Genomic DNA, 21,994 nt, shown 5'->3' on the forward strand with positions numbered 1-21,994 from the left:
CAATAGCCTTAGTTTTTCTGATGACTGCCTCGCCTGGTTCACCAACTACTTTGCAGACAGAGTTCAGTGTGTCAAATCGGAGGGCATGTTGTCCGGACCTCTGGCAGTCTCTATGGGGGTGCCACAGGGTTCAATTCTCGGGCCGACTCTTTTGTCTGTATATATCAATGATGTCGCTCTTGCTGTGGGCGATTCCCTGATCCACCTCTACGCAGATGACACCATTCTGTATACTTCTGGCCCTTCCTTGGACACTGTGCTAACTAACCTCCAAACGAGCTTAAATGCCATACAACACTCCTTCCGTGGCCTCCAACTGCTCTTAAACGCTGGTAAAACCAAATGCATGCTTTTCAACCGTTCGCTGCCTGCACCCGCCCGCCCGCCTAGCATCACCACCCTGGACGTTCCGACCTAGAATATGTGGACAGCTATAAATACCTAGGTGTCTGGCTAGACTGTAAACTCTCTTTCCAGACTCATATTAAACATCTCCAATCCAAAATCAAATCTAGAATCGGCTTTCTATTTCGCAACAAAGCCTCCTTCACTCACGCCACCAAACTGACTATCCTACCGATCCTCGACTTCGGCGATGTCATCTACAAAATAGCTTCCAACACTCTACTCAGCAAACTGGATGCAGTCTATTTGTTACCAAATCACCTTATACCACCCACCACTGCGACCTGTATGCTCTAGTCGGCTGGCCCTCGCTACATATTCGTCACCAGACCCACTGGCTCCAGGTCATCTATAAGTCTATGCTAGGTAAAGCTCCACCTTATCTCAGTTCACTGGTCACGATAACAACACACAACAGTAGCACACGTTCCAGCAGGTATATCTCACTGATCATCCCCAAAGCCAACATCTCATTTGGCCGCCTTTCCTTCCAGTTCTCTGCTGCCTGTGACTAGAACGAATTGCAAAAATCGCTGAAGTTGGAGACTTTTATTTCCCTCACCAACTTTAAACATCAACTATCTGAGCATCAACTATAATGTTAAACAAACAACACTGTATTCAAAGTGCCCACTATTATATTCTAACTATATAATTTGAAAAATCATTCTATTTCCATGATTCCAACAGTTCACCCAAGTGTTTTGCTCTAAACCACAATTGCAACATTTGGTAAGAAATTAGGCCTAAATTGTTTGCCCATATCGTGCAGCCCTACATGGCAGTGTGGAACTTATCTAAAATGAGTGCAGGAAAAACAGAAATTGAGGAAAATGCTGAAAAGTACTTTAGGTTGAAGTTGAATTGAACAGTATAAAACAATCAGAATGGAGAAGGACCCATTGAAATCATTTAGAATATATGTGTTGCCACGCTGAGGTCACGCACTACTCAAAGAAAATGTATAACTTTTATTAATAAAAAACATAATACTGTCAAATACCGTAATAATAATTTAAAAAAATACTGTGATATTATATTTTCTCAATATCGCAAAGCCATAGGTGAATGTGCAAAACAAAAGATTTAAGTGCCTTTGAACAGGGTATAGTAGTAGATGCCAGGCGCACTGGTTTGAGTATGTCAAGAACTGCAATGCTGCTGGGTTTTTCAGGATCAACAGTTTCCCATGTGTATCAATAATGATCCACCACTCAAACGACATCCAGCCAACCTGACACAACTGTGGGAAGCACTGGAGTCAAAATGGGTCAGCAGGGGTGCTACAGTCCATGCCAGGACGAATTTTGGCTTTTTCTTTTTTTGTGGGGGGGGTGCAACTCAATATTAGGAAGGTGTTCCTAATGTTTTGTACACTCAGTGTAATTGGCTATTCTAAGCACTAAGGTTACAATTGTATATATGAACATTGTTTCCACAGAAAAGTAACATTCTTTGGTATCTGGAAGTGTGACCTGTCAGATTCAATGAAACTCTCATATTCTACGACTGAGTGGAATTTCTTTGAATTGTACAGAATGAAATTCTGTCACTCAAACTGAAATGTTGTATTCTGTGGGGTGTGGTCAATTCCCAAATTCTGAAATAAGCACAACAGTGACATGCACATACATACACGACTCAGCTGGCATTTGGAAAAGGCCAGGCTGGGTACCATCAATACCGACAGAGAGGTCCAACACAGCCGTGTCACCTTTGACAGCCTCCCTGTGGGGAACACTGAATAACACATCAGAAAGGTTCCTAGCTACCACCTCTGAACAACAAAACTCACTGATAGACTCAGTCGGTATTAGACAGAACGTTGTGGCCCTGCCTGCCTGTGGGGGAAACAAACTGTGGTTACCTAGGTTACCCCATTGGAATACAGCAAAAAAAATGATTTTCTGTTTTAGTCAATTACAAAACTATACTGAACAAAAATATTAACACAACATGCAACAACGTCAAAGATTTGACTGAGTGACAGTTCAAAGAAGGAAATCCATCAATTGAAATAAAATTCATTAGGCCATAATTTATGGACTTGACATGAATGAGCAGGAGCACAGCCATGGGTGGGCCTGGGAGGGCACAGGCCCACGCACTCACAGCCTCCATTTCCCTACGTGGGAGCATTGCAGACCGTAGGTCGGGATTTGTGACATAGCTACATTGAACAGCACAGCAGCTTTTCGGCATGTTTTGTTATATCGGAATAAGTACAAATCAGAGTGTAGAATATCAGACCATTCCAGAACATCAGATAATTCCGGAACACTCCATCCATTCATCACCTCTTTATTTGTGCTGTAACTTTCAAATAGGACATTAAAAAGAGATAATTAATTTGAAGCGTGAAGAAAACCAATTAATTCTTGTTGAGAGGGAGATAAGTTTTTACTCCGAGGCCGTGCCGGCTGATTTGCACATAGAGGTGTATTTCCAGCCCACCCCAGCCACGTGCTAGGCTAGCACTCCCAATTTGGTTAAAAGGCAAGGAGTTCACATATGGCTGACAACACTTCCAACCTCAAAACCCACAATGCAGCACTGGTCAGGAAGACAGGACCAAGGCAATGCATTCATTCATTCAATGTTTTGTTTAACTGGGTTTTAATTTAGAAACATTGTCAATTGCGCTTGTGTATTTCAGCTCTTTCCTTCAAAACTCTCAGAAATAGCAATGAATCTTATTGAAAGCAGAGTTAGTTTAGGTTTATGGTAAGTTCTATTAGACCTACAAACTAACTTAACAGTAAAAATCTGTTTCCTGACCCAGGCACTCTCTGCTTGTGACAGTTCTATATGGCATCGTTGTCAAGCAGGTGATCCTGACAGTTCTCTCCTCCTTTCTCCTACACCCTCATTCCCTTTCTGACACCCTCCCTCTCTTCCTCCCCTCCCCCACCCCCTCTCTCACTCTTCCTCCCATCCCTCCCCCTATTCTCTCTCTCTCTTCCTCCCTTGCCCCTCTCTCCCTCATCTCTTCCTCCCCTCTCCCTCCCTCTTCCTCCTCTCTTTCTCTCCTCCCCCCTCCCTCTTCCTCCTCTCTTTCTCTCCCTCCCTCCCTCTCTCCATTCCTCCCCTCTCTCTCTCTTCCTCCCCTCGCTCTCCCCCTCTCTCTTGCTACCCTCCCCTCTTCATCCCCTCCCTCCTCCTCCTCCTCCTCTCCTCCCTTTCCTTCTTCCTCCCTTCTCCCTCCCTTCCCCCTCTCTCTTCCCCTCCCCCACCATTCCCCTCTCTCTCTTCCCCTCCCTCTCTCTCTCCCCCTGTCCTTCATCCCCTCCCCCCTCTCTCTCTTCCTCCCCTCCCTCGCACAATTTCTCTTCCCCTCTCTCTCTCTTCATCCCCTCTCTCCCTCCCCTCCTCATCCCACTCTCTCCTCCTCCGCACTCTCCCTCCCTCCCTCCCGCTCTCACTTCCGTTCCTCCCTCTCCCTTCCTCCCATCTCTCCCCCCTCCCTCTCTTCATCCCCTCCCTCCAACTCCTCTCCTTCTTTTCTCTCTTCCTCCCCTCCCTCTCTTCCTCCCTCCCCTCCCCTCCCTCTCTTCATCCCCTCCCTCCATTACCCTCTTCCTCCCTTCCCTCCCTCCCTCTCCCCCTCTCTTCCTCCCCTCCCTCTCTCTCTCTCTTCCTCCCCTCCCTCCCGTAATTTCTCTTCCCCTCCCTCCCCCTCTCTTCCTCCCCTCCCTCCTGCAATTTCTCTTCCCCTCCCCCTCTCCCTTCCTCCCTCTCTTCCCTCTCTCTTCTGCCCCCTCTCCCTTCCCCTCCCTCCCTCTCTTCATCCCCTCCCTCACTTTTTATCCCCTCCCTCTCCCTCCCCTCCCTCTCCCTCTCTCTACCATCTCTCCCTCCCCTCCCCCTCTCTTCCATCTCTCCCTCCCCTCCCCTCCCCCTCTCTTCCATCTCTCCCTCCCCTCTCTTCCTCCCCCCTCCCCTCCCTCCTGTAATTTCTCTTCCCCTCCCTCACGCAATTTCTTCCTTCCTCCCCTCCCTCCCTCTCTTCCCCTTCTCTCCCTCCCTCCCTCCCCATCCCCTCCCTCCCACTCTCTTCATTCCTCCCCCCTCCCACTCTCTTCCTCCCCTCCCTATATCTTGCTCCCATCTCTTCCCCCTTCCTCCCCGTCTCCCTCTTCCCCTCCCCGCCTCCCTCTCCCACTTCCCCACCTCCCTCTCCCTCTCTAGGATGTGCTGATGCTGAGCTGGGAGTACCATCCCAAGCAGAAACAGCCACCATAGCTGACCTGCTATCTAACACAAGTAATTGGATGTGAAACGAGTCTAAAGAGAGAGCGGAGAGAAGCGGAAAGAGGAGACGACAGGCTTAGCTTTCCCTCAGAGGAGGGAGGAAGATAGGGGAGAGATTGGTGTCAGTGCCTGGGAGCACACAGTCCCTCTCTCACTGACTCACTTTAACCAGAAATCGCTACAAACAGGAAGTGACCCGGGCGGGGGGGTGGGGGTACACCACATGCTGAGCTGTCCACTGCAATCAGATGGGCACACAAACACACACTGGCAATTTGTTGGGCCTTATTTAATCCATCCTTATTCATAAGAAATATTTAAGATCAATATATGAGTGGCATCAGTGAAGCATGTTTCCAGGCATAGGCTGCTCTTATTGTGAGTCTTTTCTAAACTGAACAGAAAGAAAGACTGTTAATTGTTGTGGTGTTTCTGCTGTTGGATAATTAATATGAGCGAGAGAGCGAGAGCGAGAGAGAGAGAGAGCGAACACATCAAAAGATCCAGAGATCCCAGAGGAGTCCCCGACCCATATCACACTGTTATCACACACACATCTCTCCTACACAAAATCACTAATACATCCCATAATAGTACCTTACAATAAGTCTGGTTAGAAATACTTTAGATTATACAGGTGGTTATTCCATATCCAATACCCTTTCACTATGGCCCCAGTGGAACTTATAACCCATTGTCAATAGCAACAGACAACAGCATTAGCTAACCATCTGCATGTTTCTACAACTTCAGAGAGAGCATAAACAGGCAAACCAGTTGGTAACATCAATAAATGTACCGTCTACTTGCTCAGTCCACATCCCAGTATGCTTAGGGAAGCCCTATTGAGACCGACAAGCAAGTAAATGATCGCATCAATAAGACAGTTCAGAAATAAGTGAAAAAAATAGCAGAATTATTTATTATAAAATAAATCTAGGAATAATTGATGGAAAACCTCATTAGAATAGAGGAGGGCAGAGTTTTTTCTGGTTTTTTATGTCATTGTCACTCAGCTCAGAGTGTCACACCGTCGGTTGGTCATTAGTTACTGTACCAAGCATGCCAAGAACTCCCAGAACCACCCACTCCCTGTCTCTGAGTGACTGAGGCTGCATCACCATGTGTAACAACAGAGTTGGAACTGTGCATCAGCTACCTACAATACTCCATGGCTCTGTTGAAATACTTTAGAAATCCTCTCGAAGTAATTACTGAGTGATCTGACCAGGCTGGATTGGTGAAATCAATCTTCTTGCTTCACTGATCAGTGATGACTGTGTAGATAGTTGTATTAGTCGTATGTACAGGATACAAATGGTATACACCATCCAACGACATGCTTACAGTACTTCCAGTTTCCTTCTCAAAAATGCAACAACAATAATAAAAGACAAAATGACGAACATAAAGTAAATGCAGTCATCTCAGCTGCCTAAGTAGCGGTAGAGGTAAGACTGAGTCAGACAGTAACAGTAGTACCCACCTCTATGAGTTTGCGTTCGTAGCTGGCAGCCAGCTCCTCCACATCCCCCATAGACCTGCTCTGAGGGGCCAGAGTAGAACCATCACAGTTCCCCACCATGGGGAGAGCTGGAGGAGGAGAGAAGCAAACAGTTACGTGGGGAACAATAATAATCATTTTGTGGGTGCTTATATTTGTCCTGTTCCACACATGAACAATTGTGTTTTATATGCAATTAGGGTTAAGTGCCTTGCTTAAGGGCACAGAAAGATCTTTCACCTTGTCGCCAGTTTGAATCCCAGAGCAGACCTTTCAGTAACTGGCCCAACGCTCTAACCGATAGCCTAACTGCCAGCCAACATAATGATCAATATTAATGTGTTTGATATGCCTGGGGCAACAAACACACACACACCATTATCATTTGAATATTATGCGGAGGAGTATTGTCTTGTCAGTAGTTAAAGTAAGAGCCGGTTTTTCACAGTTTTAATTGTCTGTTGGAGACCGAATAGTAGATGTCACGTTCTGACCTTTATTTCCTTTGTTTTTGTATTTATTTAGTATGGTCAGGGCGTGAGTTGGGGTGGGCAGTCGATGTTTGTTTTTCTATGATTTGGGGATTTGTATGTTTCGGCCTAGTATGGTTCTCAATCAGAGGCAGGTGTCATTAGTTGTCTCTGATTGAGAATCATACTTAGGTAGCCTGGGTTTCACTGTTTGTTTGTGGGTGATTGTCTATGTTGATTGCTTGTGTCAGCACAGGTCTCATTTAGCTTCACGGTCGTTATTTGTTTATTGTTTTGTATAGTGTGTTTCAGTGTTGTGTTTTCTTCATTAAATTTCATCATGAACACATACCACGCCGCATTTTCAGACGCTTTTCAATCAGACGCTGTACTTGACACATTTATGAAACTACTTATTCCAGTTACTAATAAGCACACACCCATTAAGAAAATGACTGTAAAAACTGGTAAATCCCCTTGGATTGATGAGGAATTGAAAAATAGTATGGTTGAAAGGGATGAGGCAAAAAGTTACAGCAATTAAGTCTGGCAGCCCAACTGATTGGCAAATTACTGCAAATTAATAAATCATGTGACTAAACTAAATAAAAAGAAACTACACTATGAAACAGATAAATTATATAAAGAATGATAGTAAAAAGCTTTGGGGCACCTTAAATGACATTTTGGGAGAGAAAGCCAACTGCTCCATTCATTTATTGATTCAGATGGCTCATTCATCAAAGCCCACTGATATTGCAAACTACTTTAATGACCTTTTCATTGGAAAGATAAGCAAGCTTATGGATGACATGCCAGCAACAAATGCAGACTCTAGACATCCAAGTATATCGGACAAAATTGCTCTGCCTTCTTAACAACACTATCAACAAGGCAGGTCCTACAGGCCCTGGTTTTGTCACACCTTGACTACTGTTCAGTCGTGTGGCTGGTGCCACAAAAAAGGACATAGGACAATTGCAATTGGCTCAGAACAGGGCAGCACAGATGTGCACGGATGTACATAGAGAGCTAATATTAAAAATATGCATGTCAATCTCTCCTGGCTCAAAGTGGAGGAGAGATTGACTTCATGACTACTTTTATTTATGAGAGGTATTGACATGTTGAATGCACAGGGCTGTCTGTCTAAACTACTGGCACACAGCACGGACACCCATGCATACCCCACAAGACATGCTTACAAGAGGTCTCTTCACAGTCACAAAGTCCAGAACACAGACTATGGGAGGCACACAGTACTACATAGAGCAATGACTACATGGAACTCTATTCTACATCAAGTAACTGACGCGGCAGGGTAGCCCAGTGGTTAGAGTGTTGGACTAGTAACCAGAAGGTTGCAAGTTCAAATCCCCGAGCTGACAAGGTACAAATCTGTTGTTCTGCCCCTGAACAGGCAGTTCACAAACTGTTCCTAGGCCGTCATTGAAGTTAAATAAAAAATAAAAAAGTAACTGACGCAAGCAGTAAAATATATATTTTTTAAACACATTATGGAACAGCGGGGACTCTGAAGCAACACAAACATTGGCACAGACACAAATACACATGAATTTAGTAGTGGTGGAGTAGGGGCCTGAGGGCACACCGTGTGTTATGAATGTTTTAAAATTGTATAAACTGCCTTAATTTTGCTGGACATCAGGAAGAGTAGCTGTTGCTTTGGCAGCAGCTAATGGGGATCCATAATAAATACAAATTATACATTCAACACAGTTGATGGTCGCTCTCACCTTTGCACTGACGATGGCAGCACTCCTCTTTACATGTTCTATATTTGGTGTCAGAGAAGGCCTATCCATGTCAGTGGTGTCCAAGCTGTACAGATCATACCATTTCTGGTACTCACATTGTCTGCTGTCAATGATGGATCAAGCATTTCAAACAAACAGGAGTGTGTGGCATGCTTGAACATGCTTGAACAGAGGCATATGTGGTTGAGAGAAGTTGAAACTGAGTCCAAATCATAGATATGCTAACACATAAAAACCACTGTCAAAGCTACAGAGGGTTTTTATTGGTACAGCTTTTTCAAGGGGTTGTACACTACATGTCCAAAAGTATGTGGACACCTGTTCGTTGAACATCTCATTCCAAAATCATAGGCATTAATATGTAAACTCAGCAAAAAAAGAAACGTCCCTTTTTCAGCGCCCTGTCTTTCAAAGATAATTTGTAAAAATCCAAATAACTTCACAGATCTTCATTGTAAAGGGTTTAAACAACATTTCCCATGCTTGTTCAATGAACCATAAACAATTAATGAACATGCACCTGTGGAACGGTCGTTAAGACACAAACAGCTTACAGACAGTAGGCAATTAAGGTCACAGTTATGAAAACCTAGGACACTGAAGAGGCCTTTCTACTAACTCAGAAAAACACCAAAAGAAAGATGCCCAGGGTCCCTGCTTTCTGCGTGAACGTGCCTCGGGCATGCTGCAAGGAGGCATGAGGACTGCAGATGTGGCCAGGGAAATAAATTGCAATGTTCGTACTGTGAGACGCCTAGACAGCGCTACAGGGTGACAGGACAGACAGATCATCCTCGCAGTAGGCAGACCACGTGTAACACCTGCACAGGAACGATACATCCGAACATCACACCTGCAGGACAGGTACAGGATGGCAACAACAACTGCCCGAGTTACACCAGGAACGCACAATCCCTCCATTAGTACTCAGACTGTCCGCAATAAGCTGAGAAAGGCTGAACTGAGGGCTTGTAGGCCGGGTTGTCTGCTGAGGACCTGCCTTACATCACCGGCAACAATGTTGTCTATGGGCACAAACCCACCGTCGCTGGAACAGACAGGACTGGCAAAAAGTGCCTTTCACTGACGAGTCGCGGTTTTGTCTCACCGGGGGTGATGGTCGGATTCGTGTTTATCGTTGAAGGAATGAGCGTTACACCGAGGCTTGTACTTTGGAGCGGGATCGATTTGGAAGTGGAGGGTCCATCATGGTCTGGGGCGATGTGTCACAGCATCATCGGACTGAGCTTGTCATTGCAGACAATCTCAACGCTGTGTGTTACAGGGAAGACATCCTCCTCCCTCATGTGGTACCCTTCCTGCAGGCTCATCCTGACATGACCCTCCAGCATGACAATGCCACCAGTCATACTGCTCGTTCTGTGCGTGATTTCCTGCAAGATAGGAATGTCAGTGTTCTGCCATGGCCAGCCTAGAGCCTGGATCTCAATCCCATTGAGCACGTCTGGGACCTGTTGGATCGGAGGGTAAGGGCTAGGGTCATTCACCCCAGAAATGTCTGGGAACTTGCAGGTGCCTTGGTGGAAGAGTGGGGTAACATCTCACAGCAAGAACTGGCACATCTGGTGCAGTCCATGAGGAGGAGATGCACTGCAGTACTTAAAGCTGGTGGACACAACAGATACTGACTGTTACTTTTGATTTTGACCCCCCTTTGTTCAGGGACACATTATTCCATTTATGTTAGTCACATGTCTGTGGAACTTGTTCAGTTTATGTCTCAGTTGTTGAATCTTATGTTCATACAAATATTTACATATGTGAAGTTTGCTGAAAATAAACGCAATTGACAGTGAGAGGACGTTTCTTTTTTTGCTGAGTTTAGTTGGTCCCCCTTTGCTGCTAAAACAGCCTCCACTCTTCTGTGAAAGCTTTCCACTAGATGATGAAACATTACTGCGGGGACTTGTTTCCATTCAGCCACAAGAGCATTAGTGAGGTCGGGCACTGATGTTGGGCAATTAGGCCTGGCTCTCAGTCGGGGTTCCAGTTCATCCCAAAGGTGTTTGATGGGGTTGAGGTCATGGCTCTGTGCAGGCCAGTCAAGTTCTTCCACACCGATCGACAAAACATTTTTGTATGGACCTCGCTTTGTGCACGGGTGTCCACATACTTTTGTATATATTATATCTTACCAACCACTACTGTATTTGGACCTCCCCAAACATCCTGTTTACTTCTACAGTACATTATCATGTCTATTGTTTATCATACTGTCACGTTCTGACCTTGGTTCATTTATTTTGTCTTTGTGTTAGTTTGGTCAGGGCGTGAGTTGGGGTGGGTAGTATATGTTCCTTTTTCTATGTTGTATTTCTGTGTTTGGCCTGGTATGGTTCTCAATCAGAGGCAGCTGTTTATCGTTGTCTCTGATTGAGAATCATACTTTTAGGTAGCCTGTTTTCCCCATTTTAGTTGTGGGTGATTGTTTCTGTCTCGGTGTCATTACCAGACAGAACGGTTCCGTTTTCGTTTGTTCTACTTGTTATTTTGTTTTTGGTGTTCAATTTTAATAAATTATCAACATGGACACGTACCACGCTGCATATTGGTTCGATCCTTCATACTCCTCGTCAGAGGAAGACGAATTTCGTTACACATACAGCATCATCAGTGTGTTTCACCATTACAACTCCAGAGAGGCTTCAACCAAGTGAGGCTTCTTAGCTTGAGAAATGATAAGGGATAAATCAGGAAATCTGGTTTGACATGTCCATTTAAATCCTTTTTTAAATCCACTTCACAATGGCCTATGAACATTCAACTTTTTAGGGTCATCAAAGACATGACCATGATGAACTATGTTACCTTTTGTATTGATATCTTTAAAAAATAAGGAAACTTAACGATTAAGTAACGCTAAATGCTTAAAATAATCATAAATCTCATGAACTACAGGTCATATTCACTCAGAGTCCCTAAAGAGTTTGAGAAAATAAGGTTGATGGATTCAAAAATGGCCACTCTATACCAGTAGATACGCCAGAGAGGCTTCAACTCCAGAGAAGTTTCAACTCCAGAAGGGCAGGATGAATCAGAGGGAAGACCAAGTGAAAGGATAAAATAAAACATGTTCAGGTATCCCCCCCACACACACACGTTCAGTCAGTCAACCCAGGAACGTCAAATACCCTTGTCAAAATACACATTTTCCCAGGACATCTCACAAGAAATCAATCCCCATGTACAGAGCAGTGCATCAGGGTGTGTGTGTGTGTTGTGGTGATTTTGGGGGGAAATGTAAAGTGCGTTTCAATAAATGAGTGCTGAGTGTTAATCAGGGGGGAGAGAGACGCCAAGTGACTGGTTGTCAGGGTGAGAAATGAAGTGACAGCAATAATGTCCAGCCAGGGCCATTTATCATGACGGGCTGTCATCAGGTCTGAAGCTCCATCATGTAGCATTACTATCTATACAGAATCTTGTGCTCTACACACAGTCTGGCCGTATCCTTTATCTACTCAGCTGGCCTTAGGGAAACCGATCGGGGGGGAAATGTACTATTAGGGGAATGGGATCAAAACTTTTTTTGAAATAGTCCCATCCACGACACTACCCAGTGCATCACAGAATAAATGTACTTGTGTGAATACATCTCCTTTCACACTGACGGACTGGCCAATGGTCCTACAGAGAGAGGACGTGAGAAGTAGCTGAGCCACTTGTCCTACAGAGAGAGGACGAGAGAAGTAGCTGAGCAACTTGTCCTACAGAGAGGACGAGAGAAGTAGCTGAGCCACTTGTCCTACAGAGAGAGGACGAGAGAAGTAGCTGAGCCACTTGTCCTACAGAGAGAGGACGAGAGAAGTAGCTGAGCCACTTGTCCTACAGAGAGAGGACGAGAGAAGTAGCTGAGCTACTTGTCCTACAGAGAGAAGTAGCTGAGCAACTTGTCCTACAGAGAGGACGAGAGAAGTAGCTGAGCCACTTGTCCTACAGAGAGGACGAGAGAAGTAGCTGAGCCACTTGTCCTACAGAGAGGACGAGAGAAGTAGCTGAGCCACTTGTCCTACAGAGAGAGGATGTGAGAAGTAGCTGAGCCACTTGTCCTACAGAGAGAGGATGTGAGAAGTAGCTGAGCCACTTGTCCTACAGAGAGAGGACTGAGAAGTAGCTGAGCCACTTGGTTTAAATCAGATAGAGAAATGATGAGCACAGTCAATGCATCTCAATCATCTACAAGTGGTGCTTCACTACTGCAGGTACCCACGTGGGGAAATTAGGTACCGTTGCTATGTTACACTCCTGCCAATGGTGAGTTGGATATTATTGGGTATCTGAGGTACCAATGCTTCTGTAGTAAAATGGTTCCCAATTATAGAGAAAATAGTATTTGTCTCTTCTTCAGAGCCTGCATTATCAACTGCTCATTTTCACAAGTACAGATGAGATCCCAGAAACCAATCAGTATCAAGGAGTTGTACAATTATTAATGCCTTGAGAAAACTTCATCTAAACCTGTGATTGTGGCTCCTATGAAAATGCAACGAAAAGCAATTGAATTTGGTTTTATAAGTCAAAGCTACTGTATGCATACTGTAGTCTATTTGGAGGCATATCTGAAATAGAGTTTGGATTCTCTGAACTGTTGAGTTGTACATTTGAGGAGAAAGCATATATTTCGTTACATTGCTATGTGGAGGCTGCTGTCATGACTGTCCTGTGATGATCACAATGGGTCAGATCAGCTTGGCAATAACCAGACCTTCTCTCACCCACAGAAGAGGGGAGGAGGGAACTGGGCCAGTTTGACGTAAATACCTTAATGATTTCTAATTCCAAATGGGTGGCGGTTTGTGTGCAAAGTATATGACTAATGTGAGAATAGTTCTAAAATATATCCACGATAAGTGTCCCTTTTTCTCCCCTCCCCCCTATATCTGTTGTAACAAGCTGTAATATTGTGTCAGTCCGCTAGGGACCTGTTTCCATCGTATTAAGTTTCTAGTCAATAATCTATGTGTGTGTTTATCCTGTGTTATTATTTAGTTAGCTAGTAAATAAATAATGAAAACAATTTGTCTAGTACAGAATCATGAGAAAGGGTTTTGCAGATGCATGAGGTTACGACTGTTCAGAATGATAAGAGGTAATGAGGTAATTAATTGAATCGGGTAACAATTAAACCTAGTTAGTGGATTAAATAAATAAACAGTCATCAGATGAATGAAAGTAAAGTCACGACACTGCTATTTACAATCCTCATTATTGTGCCTTTGTGGATGATTAAATATGCATTTTAAATAAATACCTCACCCAATAATGATCTCCTATTCTTCACTTGTTTACCATACTGGGACTGAGAGAGATGTTTGTACCTACGTGTGTATTCTGTCAATGTGGGTTGATGGCATGTCAGTGTGTGTGTGTGTGTGTGTGTGTGTGTGTGTGTGTGTTAGTTACTGTGTGTGTGTACTGTTTTAGAGAATAAATAATACTTAATTATTCTCATGATCAAAGCTATTATTAAAACATTTTGACCCAAAAACTTCTCTGTTGAAAAACATCAGAGCTCATCCTGCTGCAACCTGTTAAAACTGAGTTAAGCATTCACATCCCCTCCCTCCCTCCCTCCCTCCCTCCCTCCCTCCCTCCCTCCCTCCCTCCCTCCCTCCCTCCCTCCCTCCCTCCCTCCCTCCCTCCCACAGTGATTCCCCTATATTCATTTAGCAGCCGAAAACTAAAAAAATATGATTTAAATTATTATTAGGGGTTCACAGCGAAGCTTTGAAACCTATTATAATTCTTAGATGTTTTTTCTTTTCTTAACATGGTCAAATAATAAAAAATAATTCAAAATGTGCCTTTCTTAAATATTGGACATGTTTTTAAACCTTTGAAAACCGTATTCTCATGAACCATAAGTCCAGCTAACACCCATTGTGAGGCCCATCTTTTAAAGGTATCTGTGACCAACAGATACATATCTGTATTCCCAGTCATGTGAAATCCATAGATTAGGCCTAAGGAATTTATTTCACTTGGCTGATTTCCTCATATGAACTGTAATTCAGTAAAATATTTGAAATTGCTGCATGTTGCATTTATATTATCGTTCAGTATAGAAAAAGGGCTTGAATACCAAAATCTCATACTATCCCTGACAATTTGCAATGTATATTTGTGGACAAGTGAACAGTAACAGTAGGTGCGAATGAGAGTCACAAGCGCACAAACACCGCTTGCTCCTCATCATCGACTACCTACAGTGCAGTGGCGGTGTCAACGCAATTTAATTTTCATTCACTTTGTTGTAAAATGTCCTTTGAAAAGTCACCAGAAGTAAACTTCTCACAGTCGTTCTATAAAAAATCCCCCCGGGGGGGCTTGCTCCTGGACTCGCCAAGAAAGCAGCTACCTTTACCGCTGCTGCTGAAAACAATCCTAGGGGAAACACTGACATTCAAATACATACAGGCACACACCCACAATACCCACCACCACACAAACCCCACAGGCAGACAAACACACTTGAACAAGCTCATACAACTCTACTGTTCCTGTACATAACAGAGCAGAGGTACAGTAGCTACAAATACTGTAGCTTGAGCCAGGGAAGGACTGGGAAAATTCTGCTCTAAGCCTACCTAGCATCACTGGGAGCAGAAGACCACACTGCCTGTGCTGGGCCCAGCAACCCCCTAGGCTAACACTATATTAAGGGTCCTTAATAAACCATTCATAAAGGCATTTATAAGCATTTATAAAGACATTTACAAACCTTTTGGTCACCTTGTATTAATCATTACTCCCATATTTGTAAATGTTAAGTAAGCTAGTTAATCACACATGTCAATATAAAAATTTCCTTAAACATCCTGTGTTGTGTACAGTCGTGGCCAAAAGTTTTGAGAATGACACAAATATTAATTTCCACAACGTTTGCTTCTTCAAATCAAATCAAATTTATTTATATAGCCCTTCGTACATCAGCTGATATCTCAAAGTGCTGTACAGAAACCCAGCCTAAAACCCCAAACAGCAAGCAATGCAGGTGGAGAAGCACGGTGGCTAGGAAAAACTCCCTAGAAAGGCCAATACCTAGGAAGAAACCTAGAGAGGAACCAGGCTATGTGGGGTGGCCAGTCCTCTTCTGGCTGTGCCGGGTGGAGATTATAACAGAACATGGTCAAGATGTTCAATGTTCATAAATGACCAGCATGGTCGAATAATAATAAGGCAGAACAGTTGAAACTAGAGCAGCAGCACAGTCAGGTGGAAGTTGAAACTGGAGCAGCAGCATGGCCAGGTAGACTGGGGACAGCAAGGAGTCATCATGTCAGGTAGTCCTGGGGCATGGTCCTAGGGCTCAGGTCAGTTGAAACTGGAACAGCAGCATGGCCAGGTGGACTGGGGACAGCAAGGAGTCATCATGTCAGGTAGTCCTGGGGCATGGTCCTAGGGCTCAGGTCCTCCGAGAGAGAGAAAGAAAGAGAGAAGGAGAGAATTAGAGAACGCACACTTAGATTCACACAGGACACCGAATAGGACAGGAGAAGTACTCCAGATATAACAAACTGACCCCAGCCCCCCGACACATAAACTACTGCAGCATAAATACTGGAGGCTGAGACAGGAGGGGTCAGGAGACACTGTGGCCCCATCCGAGGACACCCCCGGACAGGGCCAAACAGGAAGGATATAACCCCACCCACTTTGCCAAAGCACAGCCCCCACACACACTTCTTCAGTGTCTTTAGATATTTTTTGTCAGATGTTACTATGGAATACTGAAGTATAATTACAAACATTTCATAAGTGTCAAAGGCTTTTATTGACAATTACATGAAGTTGATGCAAAGAGTCAATATTTGCAGTGTTGACCCTTCTTTTTCAAGACCTCTGCAAACCACCCTGGCATGCTGTCAATTAACTTCTGGGCCACTGATGGCAGCCTATTCTTGCATAATCAATGCTTGGAGTTTGTCAGAATTTGTGGGTTTTTGTTTGTCTACCCACCTCTTGAGGATTGACCACAAGTTCTCAAAGGTCTGGGGACCCAAAATATTGATATTTTGTTCCCAAAGCCACTTAGTTATCACTTTTGCCTTATGGAAAGGTGCTCCATCATGCTGGAAAAGGCATTGTTCGTCACCAAACTGTTCCTGGATGGTTGGGAGAAGTTGCTCTCGGAGGATGTGTTGGTACCATTCTTTATTCATTGCTGTGTTCTTAGGCAAAACTGTGAGTGAGCCCACTCCCTTGGCTGAGAAGCAACCCCACACATGAATGGTCTCAGGATGCTTTACTGTTGCCATGACACAGGACTGATGGTAGCGCTCACCTTGTCTTCTCCGGACAAGCTTTTTTCCAGATGCCCCTAACTATCAGAAAGGGGATTCATCAGAGAAAATGACTTTACCCCAGTCCTCAGCAGTCCAATCCCTGTACCTTTTGCAGAATATCAGTCTGTCCCTGATGTTAGCCTGGAGAGAAGTGGCTTCTTTGCTGCCCTTCTTGACACCAGGCCATCCTCCAAAAGTCTCTGCCTCACTGTGGGTGCAGATGGACTCACACCTGCCTGCTGCCATTTCTGAGCAAGCTCTGTACTGGTGGTGCCCCGATCCTGCAGCTGGATTAACTTTAGGAGACGGTCCTGGAGCTTGCTGGACATTCTTGGGCGCCCTGAAGCCTTTTTCAAAACAATTGAACTGCTCTCCTTGAAGTTCTTGATGATCCGATAAATGGTTGATTTAGGTGCAATCTTACTGGCAGCAATATCCTTGCCTGTGAAGCCCTTTTTGTGCAAAGCAATGATGACGGCACGTGTTTCCTTGCAGGTAACCATGGCTGACAGAGGAAGAACAATGATTCCAAGCACCACCCTCCTTTTGATGCTTTCAGTCTGTTACTCGAACTCAATCAGCATGACAGAGTGATCACCAGACATGTCCTCGTCAACACTCACACCTGTGTTAATGAGAGAATCACTGGCATGATGTCAGATGGTCCTTTTATGGCAGGGCTGAAATGCAGTGGAAATGTTTTTGGGGGATTCAGTTCATTTGCATGGCAAAGAGGGACTTTGCAATTAATTGCAATTCATCTGATCACTCTTCATACATTCTGGAGTATATGCAAATTGCCATCATACAAACTGAGGCAGCGAAAATTAATATTTGTCATTCTCAAAACTTTTGGCCACGACTGTACTTGCTCTATTACCAGGTACTGCAGGAAAGTATACCAATGCCATGCCCATCTTTTTGTGAGAAATTTCACTGGTCACCCAAAACCAAGTGTTGCAGCCGGTTCAGGGAACCCGAACCCAAAAATGAAAGTGATCTATACTGTCCCGGAACGTAGCCGTTATTTTAAAAGCATGGGAACCAATTAATAAACTTTATTTTACATTGCGACAATTCTTTTCCAGTCCCACAAAAATCGCAACACAACGCCTATGCACTCTGTCAAACTTATTCCAGCGTCTGCCTGCCAGCTGGAAATCTTTGCCGGTGGGTGTGCGTGTGTAGGCTACCTGCCACTCCCCTCTGAAGCATAGGTTACTCTAGCCTACTGACGATCTTACAAGTGTAATTCAGAAATTAGGGAGAGATGTTTATTAGAGAAGAATATATTGACTTTTTCGATGCTGTTAAGGATACGATAGTTATCACGTTTCACATTGTATTTATTAACTACAAAAAGGTAAGACATGTTTTTTAAAATGTTATTCTAGTGCTGCTCTGCACACACAAGCTAGCTATCTAACGTTTGCTCTGGTCCAACTTTAAACCAGCTCTGCAGTTCAAAGACATTCAAAGTTCCTCCATAGAAGCTGCTCTTCCGTAGGTATAATTCTGTGGACCTAATTCAGAAAAAGCATGTCCCAACAAGATGCCCAGCACTTCTTTCTCTCAACATCTCAACCTGAACTTGATCAAGCATCTGAGGCAATTACGTAAGATTCTAATTCTGGGAATGCAGCTGCGATAACTCTAATAATTACATGTCAAACAGATCAGATGACATGACACAACTTTTGCTCCAGTTCAAACAAAAGGTTAATTTCTGGACCAATGAGGTCGTCACTGGTGACAACGCCATCAATAACGGTTCGGGCAGCGATGACCCAGCATGCTTTGCTCTCACCACTTAAACAATGAGTGAAAGACCGGCCTCTCTCATTAGTGACAAGCTGCTTCTTTGCAGGAAAGTAAGAGCTGTAGATTCCCCTCCCCACTTCACAATGCTCGCTGCTGCGTTAATTGACTGCTACTTTGAAAAGTCAATCGAATTGCGTTTTGGTTATTGTGTTGATCGTCTCCACACCCACTCAAAGGTTTTTTTTCGAAGATCACAACAACATCAATAACGGTTTGGAGAGTGATGACCCAGCATGCTTTGCTCTGGCCACTTAGACGATGAGTAAACGGCCAGCATCACAGAAACAAACTGCCTTTTTCATTAGCGGCAAGCTGCATCTTCATCAGAGAACAAGCTCTGTAGTTTTCCCTCCCTGCTCTGCGATGCTCGCAGTCACCGCATCGTTAATTATTATTATAATTTATTTTTTTAACCTTTATTTTACTATAAGAACAAATTCTTATTTTCAATGACAGCCTAGGAACAGTGGGTTAACTGCCTGTTCAGGGGCAGAACGACAGATTTGTACCTTGTCAGCTCGGGGATTTGAACTTGCAACCTTTCGGTTACTAGTCCGACACTCTAACCACTAGGCTACCCTGCCGCCCCAATTGATTTCCCTCCCTGCTCTGTGATGCTCGCAGTCACTGCATCGTTAATTTACTGCCATTTTCAAAAGTCAATCCAATTGCGTTTGTTATTTTGTTAATAGTCGACTCTGTGGAAAGGGAGGCCCACACTCCCTGAGAGAGAGGATCTCACAGGCAATTAATTTGCCTCTCCGCCATAATTTAACGCAAGGCAGCAGATGACTAATGACACATTTTGAAGTGGGTCAAATCAATTATTCCTCCGTCTAGTACTGAAGACAAACGCTGTCGTGGTGCTTCAACCTCAAATGTAGCATAGACTCGTCTCATACTGTACAAACAGAGGAGGAAGGGTAGGGAAGCATGGGATTGGGGTGGCTGGTGATTGATCACCCTGAATAAACACCCTTAATAAGGATTTTAACAATGTGTTGGTTGTTAATGACAGACATTTTCCATTCAGGTCAAATTTTCTTCCAAGAGTGTCTGTATGTCATATCTAGTGTGTAAGGTCATTACTGTGCTCCAACATCAGATTCCCACAGTACACACAGTGATGGCTGCTGACTATGAGGTTGGTGATTGATCATATGAGTATGGCTGTGTGTGTGTGTGTGTGTGCATACATGCGTGTACATGCTATGATAGTCATGTTGTATGTTTTCTACTACACACGCAAAGTGTTTCCTAACAAATGAACATGTCTGGAATCCCAGTCATGGCTCCCAGTCAATACAACCTAGGCTACAGTGAACCATGATTCAACCTCATTGTGCGTCTACAATGTATTCTGATGGGAGAAGAACCAGAACCAGACCCAGACAACATTCTGCAGACAAAACATTTTCGGGACATAGCTAAGAATATTGCATCATAGGAAACAAAAGCAAGGCCAGAGTTGCCCGTGTGTATTGTATTAAGTTTAAACAGTAACATTCTAAGTGATTGGGATTGAGGTTAGTGGTGCTGTTTGGGTCTTTCTATAAATAAATGGGACCAATGTGTGACATTGGGATCAAAACGTCAAAATGGATTAAACCAAAAATAAAAATGATTTTCAAGCAGTTCCATGTGTACATAGAGGAATAAAAGAGAATATATGCAAATTGGCCCATAACTCCAGCTATACAACAACATAGGTTCATAGACACATTGGCAAGTCAAATTCAAGGACTTTTTAAAGCACCTCATTGTAATTTTCAACAGCCTCAGTGTTATACAATTGTATAATTTATATACAGTAATTGCACATATAGGGCCTAATATAGAAAAATAATAAGAATAATGCATTTTTTAGGCCACTCCTATTTGTCAGCTCTTCAACCTAAGCCTACAGGAAAGTGTGTGCCCTCAGGCCTGGAGGGAAGCAAAAGTCATTCCGCTACCCAAGAACAGCAAAGCACCCTTTACTGGCTCAAACAGCCTACTTTTTTGGAGAAAAAAAACTGTGTGACCAGATACAGTGCTATTTCACAGTAAACAAATTGACAAGAGCCTTTCAGCACGCTTATAGGGAAGGGCATTCAACATGTACGGCACTTACACAAATGACTAATGATTGGATAAGAGAAATTGATAAAAAAAGATTGTGGGAGCCGTTTTGTTAGAATTCAGTGCGGCTTTTGGCATTATCAAACATAATCTGCTGCTGGAAAAACTTGTGTTATGGTTCCTGTGTGGCGCAGCGGTCTAAGGCACTGCATCTCAGTGCAAGAGGCATCACTGCAGTCCCTGGTTCAAATCCAGGCTGCATCACATCCGGATGTGATTGGGAGTCCCATAGGGCCTCATTTTCACCTAAATCTGTCATTCTGAAAATAAACCACATACTGAAGAGGGAAAACATTAGTTTGTTAACTAATTACCATTTCACACAGGGTCCAGTAAGCAACTAAAGTTATAACTTGAGGAACGGCAAGGAGTCATATACCAGTTAATAATATGGCGAATTGGTTAGGTTTACTAATGTTACCTCATCTGATGTTGTAACGTTAGCTAGCTAGCTGTCTGACTTTGTTAGCCAGCTAATTTTCACACCATAAACTAAATTATTTGATCAGCTAAGTTGGCTAATGTTGCTCAACAGTCCTCTGGTTGGCTAACAGAGAATTCGATCCAGCTAGCAAAATATTTAACAATTCTAACAATTCTTGTTCCACCACACTTGCACCTTCACCTCAAACTTTCCAAATGCCAGTTGTTTTTCAGTTTCAGCTCATGAAGTACGATTCATCACCTTCTCACCTCCGTCTCTGTGGTCAGGCTTCTCACCTACCTCTTTGATATCGTTCAGGGGATGTGATGCGAAAGTCAGGCATTTCACAGGGCAGCTATCTAGGCCCCTTACTTTGTTAAATCTTTAATAATGACATGCCACTGGCTCTGAGTAAAGCCTGTGTGTCTATGTTTGCGGATGACTCAACACAATACACGTCAGCTACAACAGCGAGTGAAATCAATGCAACACTTAAAGAGCTGCAGTCAGTTTCAGAATGAGTGGCAAGAAATAAATTAGTCCGAAATATTTCAAAAACCTAAAAGCATTGCATTTTGAACCAAACATTCATTAAACCCTGAATCTCAACTAAATATTGTAATGACTAGCTTGGAAATTTAGCAGGTTTTGGAACTATCATGGTCAAAACATATTGATGCAACATCAATTTAGGTTAAGTATCAAGGTAAGGTGACTGTCAATTGCATTTATTATTTTGGATTTGCGTGCCCATGAAAACTGTTTTCACCCCGTAACATAAGGAAACACAAAATGTTATGTAGTTACACTGCATATCTGAGATCTCTATACAAGAAAAATGTCCGACAGCTAGATCCAGGATTCAAGTTCAACATCTAATTTAATAGATTAATGCTTATTATAAACTGAGTGTT

General features: G+C 43.6%; 1 protein-coding gene across 4 annotated transcripts in view; it reads right to left on the reverse strand.

The window, feature by feature from the left end:
• Positions 1–21,994, reverse strand: part of LOC109898932 (sorting nexin-29) — a 154,041-nt gene that overhangs the window by 56,298 nt on the left and 75,749 nt on the right. For all 4 annotated transcript variants that reach the window (XR_004211563.1, XM_020493985.2, XM_031835306.1 and 1 more), the window contains exon 15: positions 6,143–6,249. Coding sequence is in view for 3 of the 4 variants with exons in the window: in XM_020493985.2 (XP_020349574.2) it covers positions 6,143–6,249 (107 nt within the window). In the remaining variant the exon portion in view is untranslated. The remainder of the gene's footprint in view (positions 1–6,142; positions 6,250–21,994) is intronic.

Source organism: Oncorhynchus kisutch, linkage group LG11 (genome assembly GCF_002021735.2).
Source record: "Oncorhynchus kisutch isolate 150728-3 linkage group LG11, Okis_V2, whole genome shotgun sequence".
NCBI classification, from domain to species: domain Eukaryota; kingdom Metazoa; phylum Chordata; class Actinopteri; order Salmoniformes; family Salmonidae; genus Oncorhynchus; species Oncorhynchus kisutch.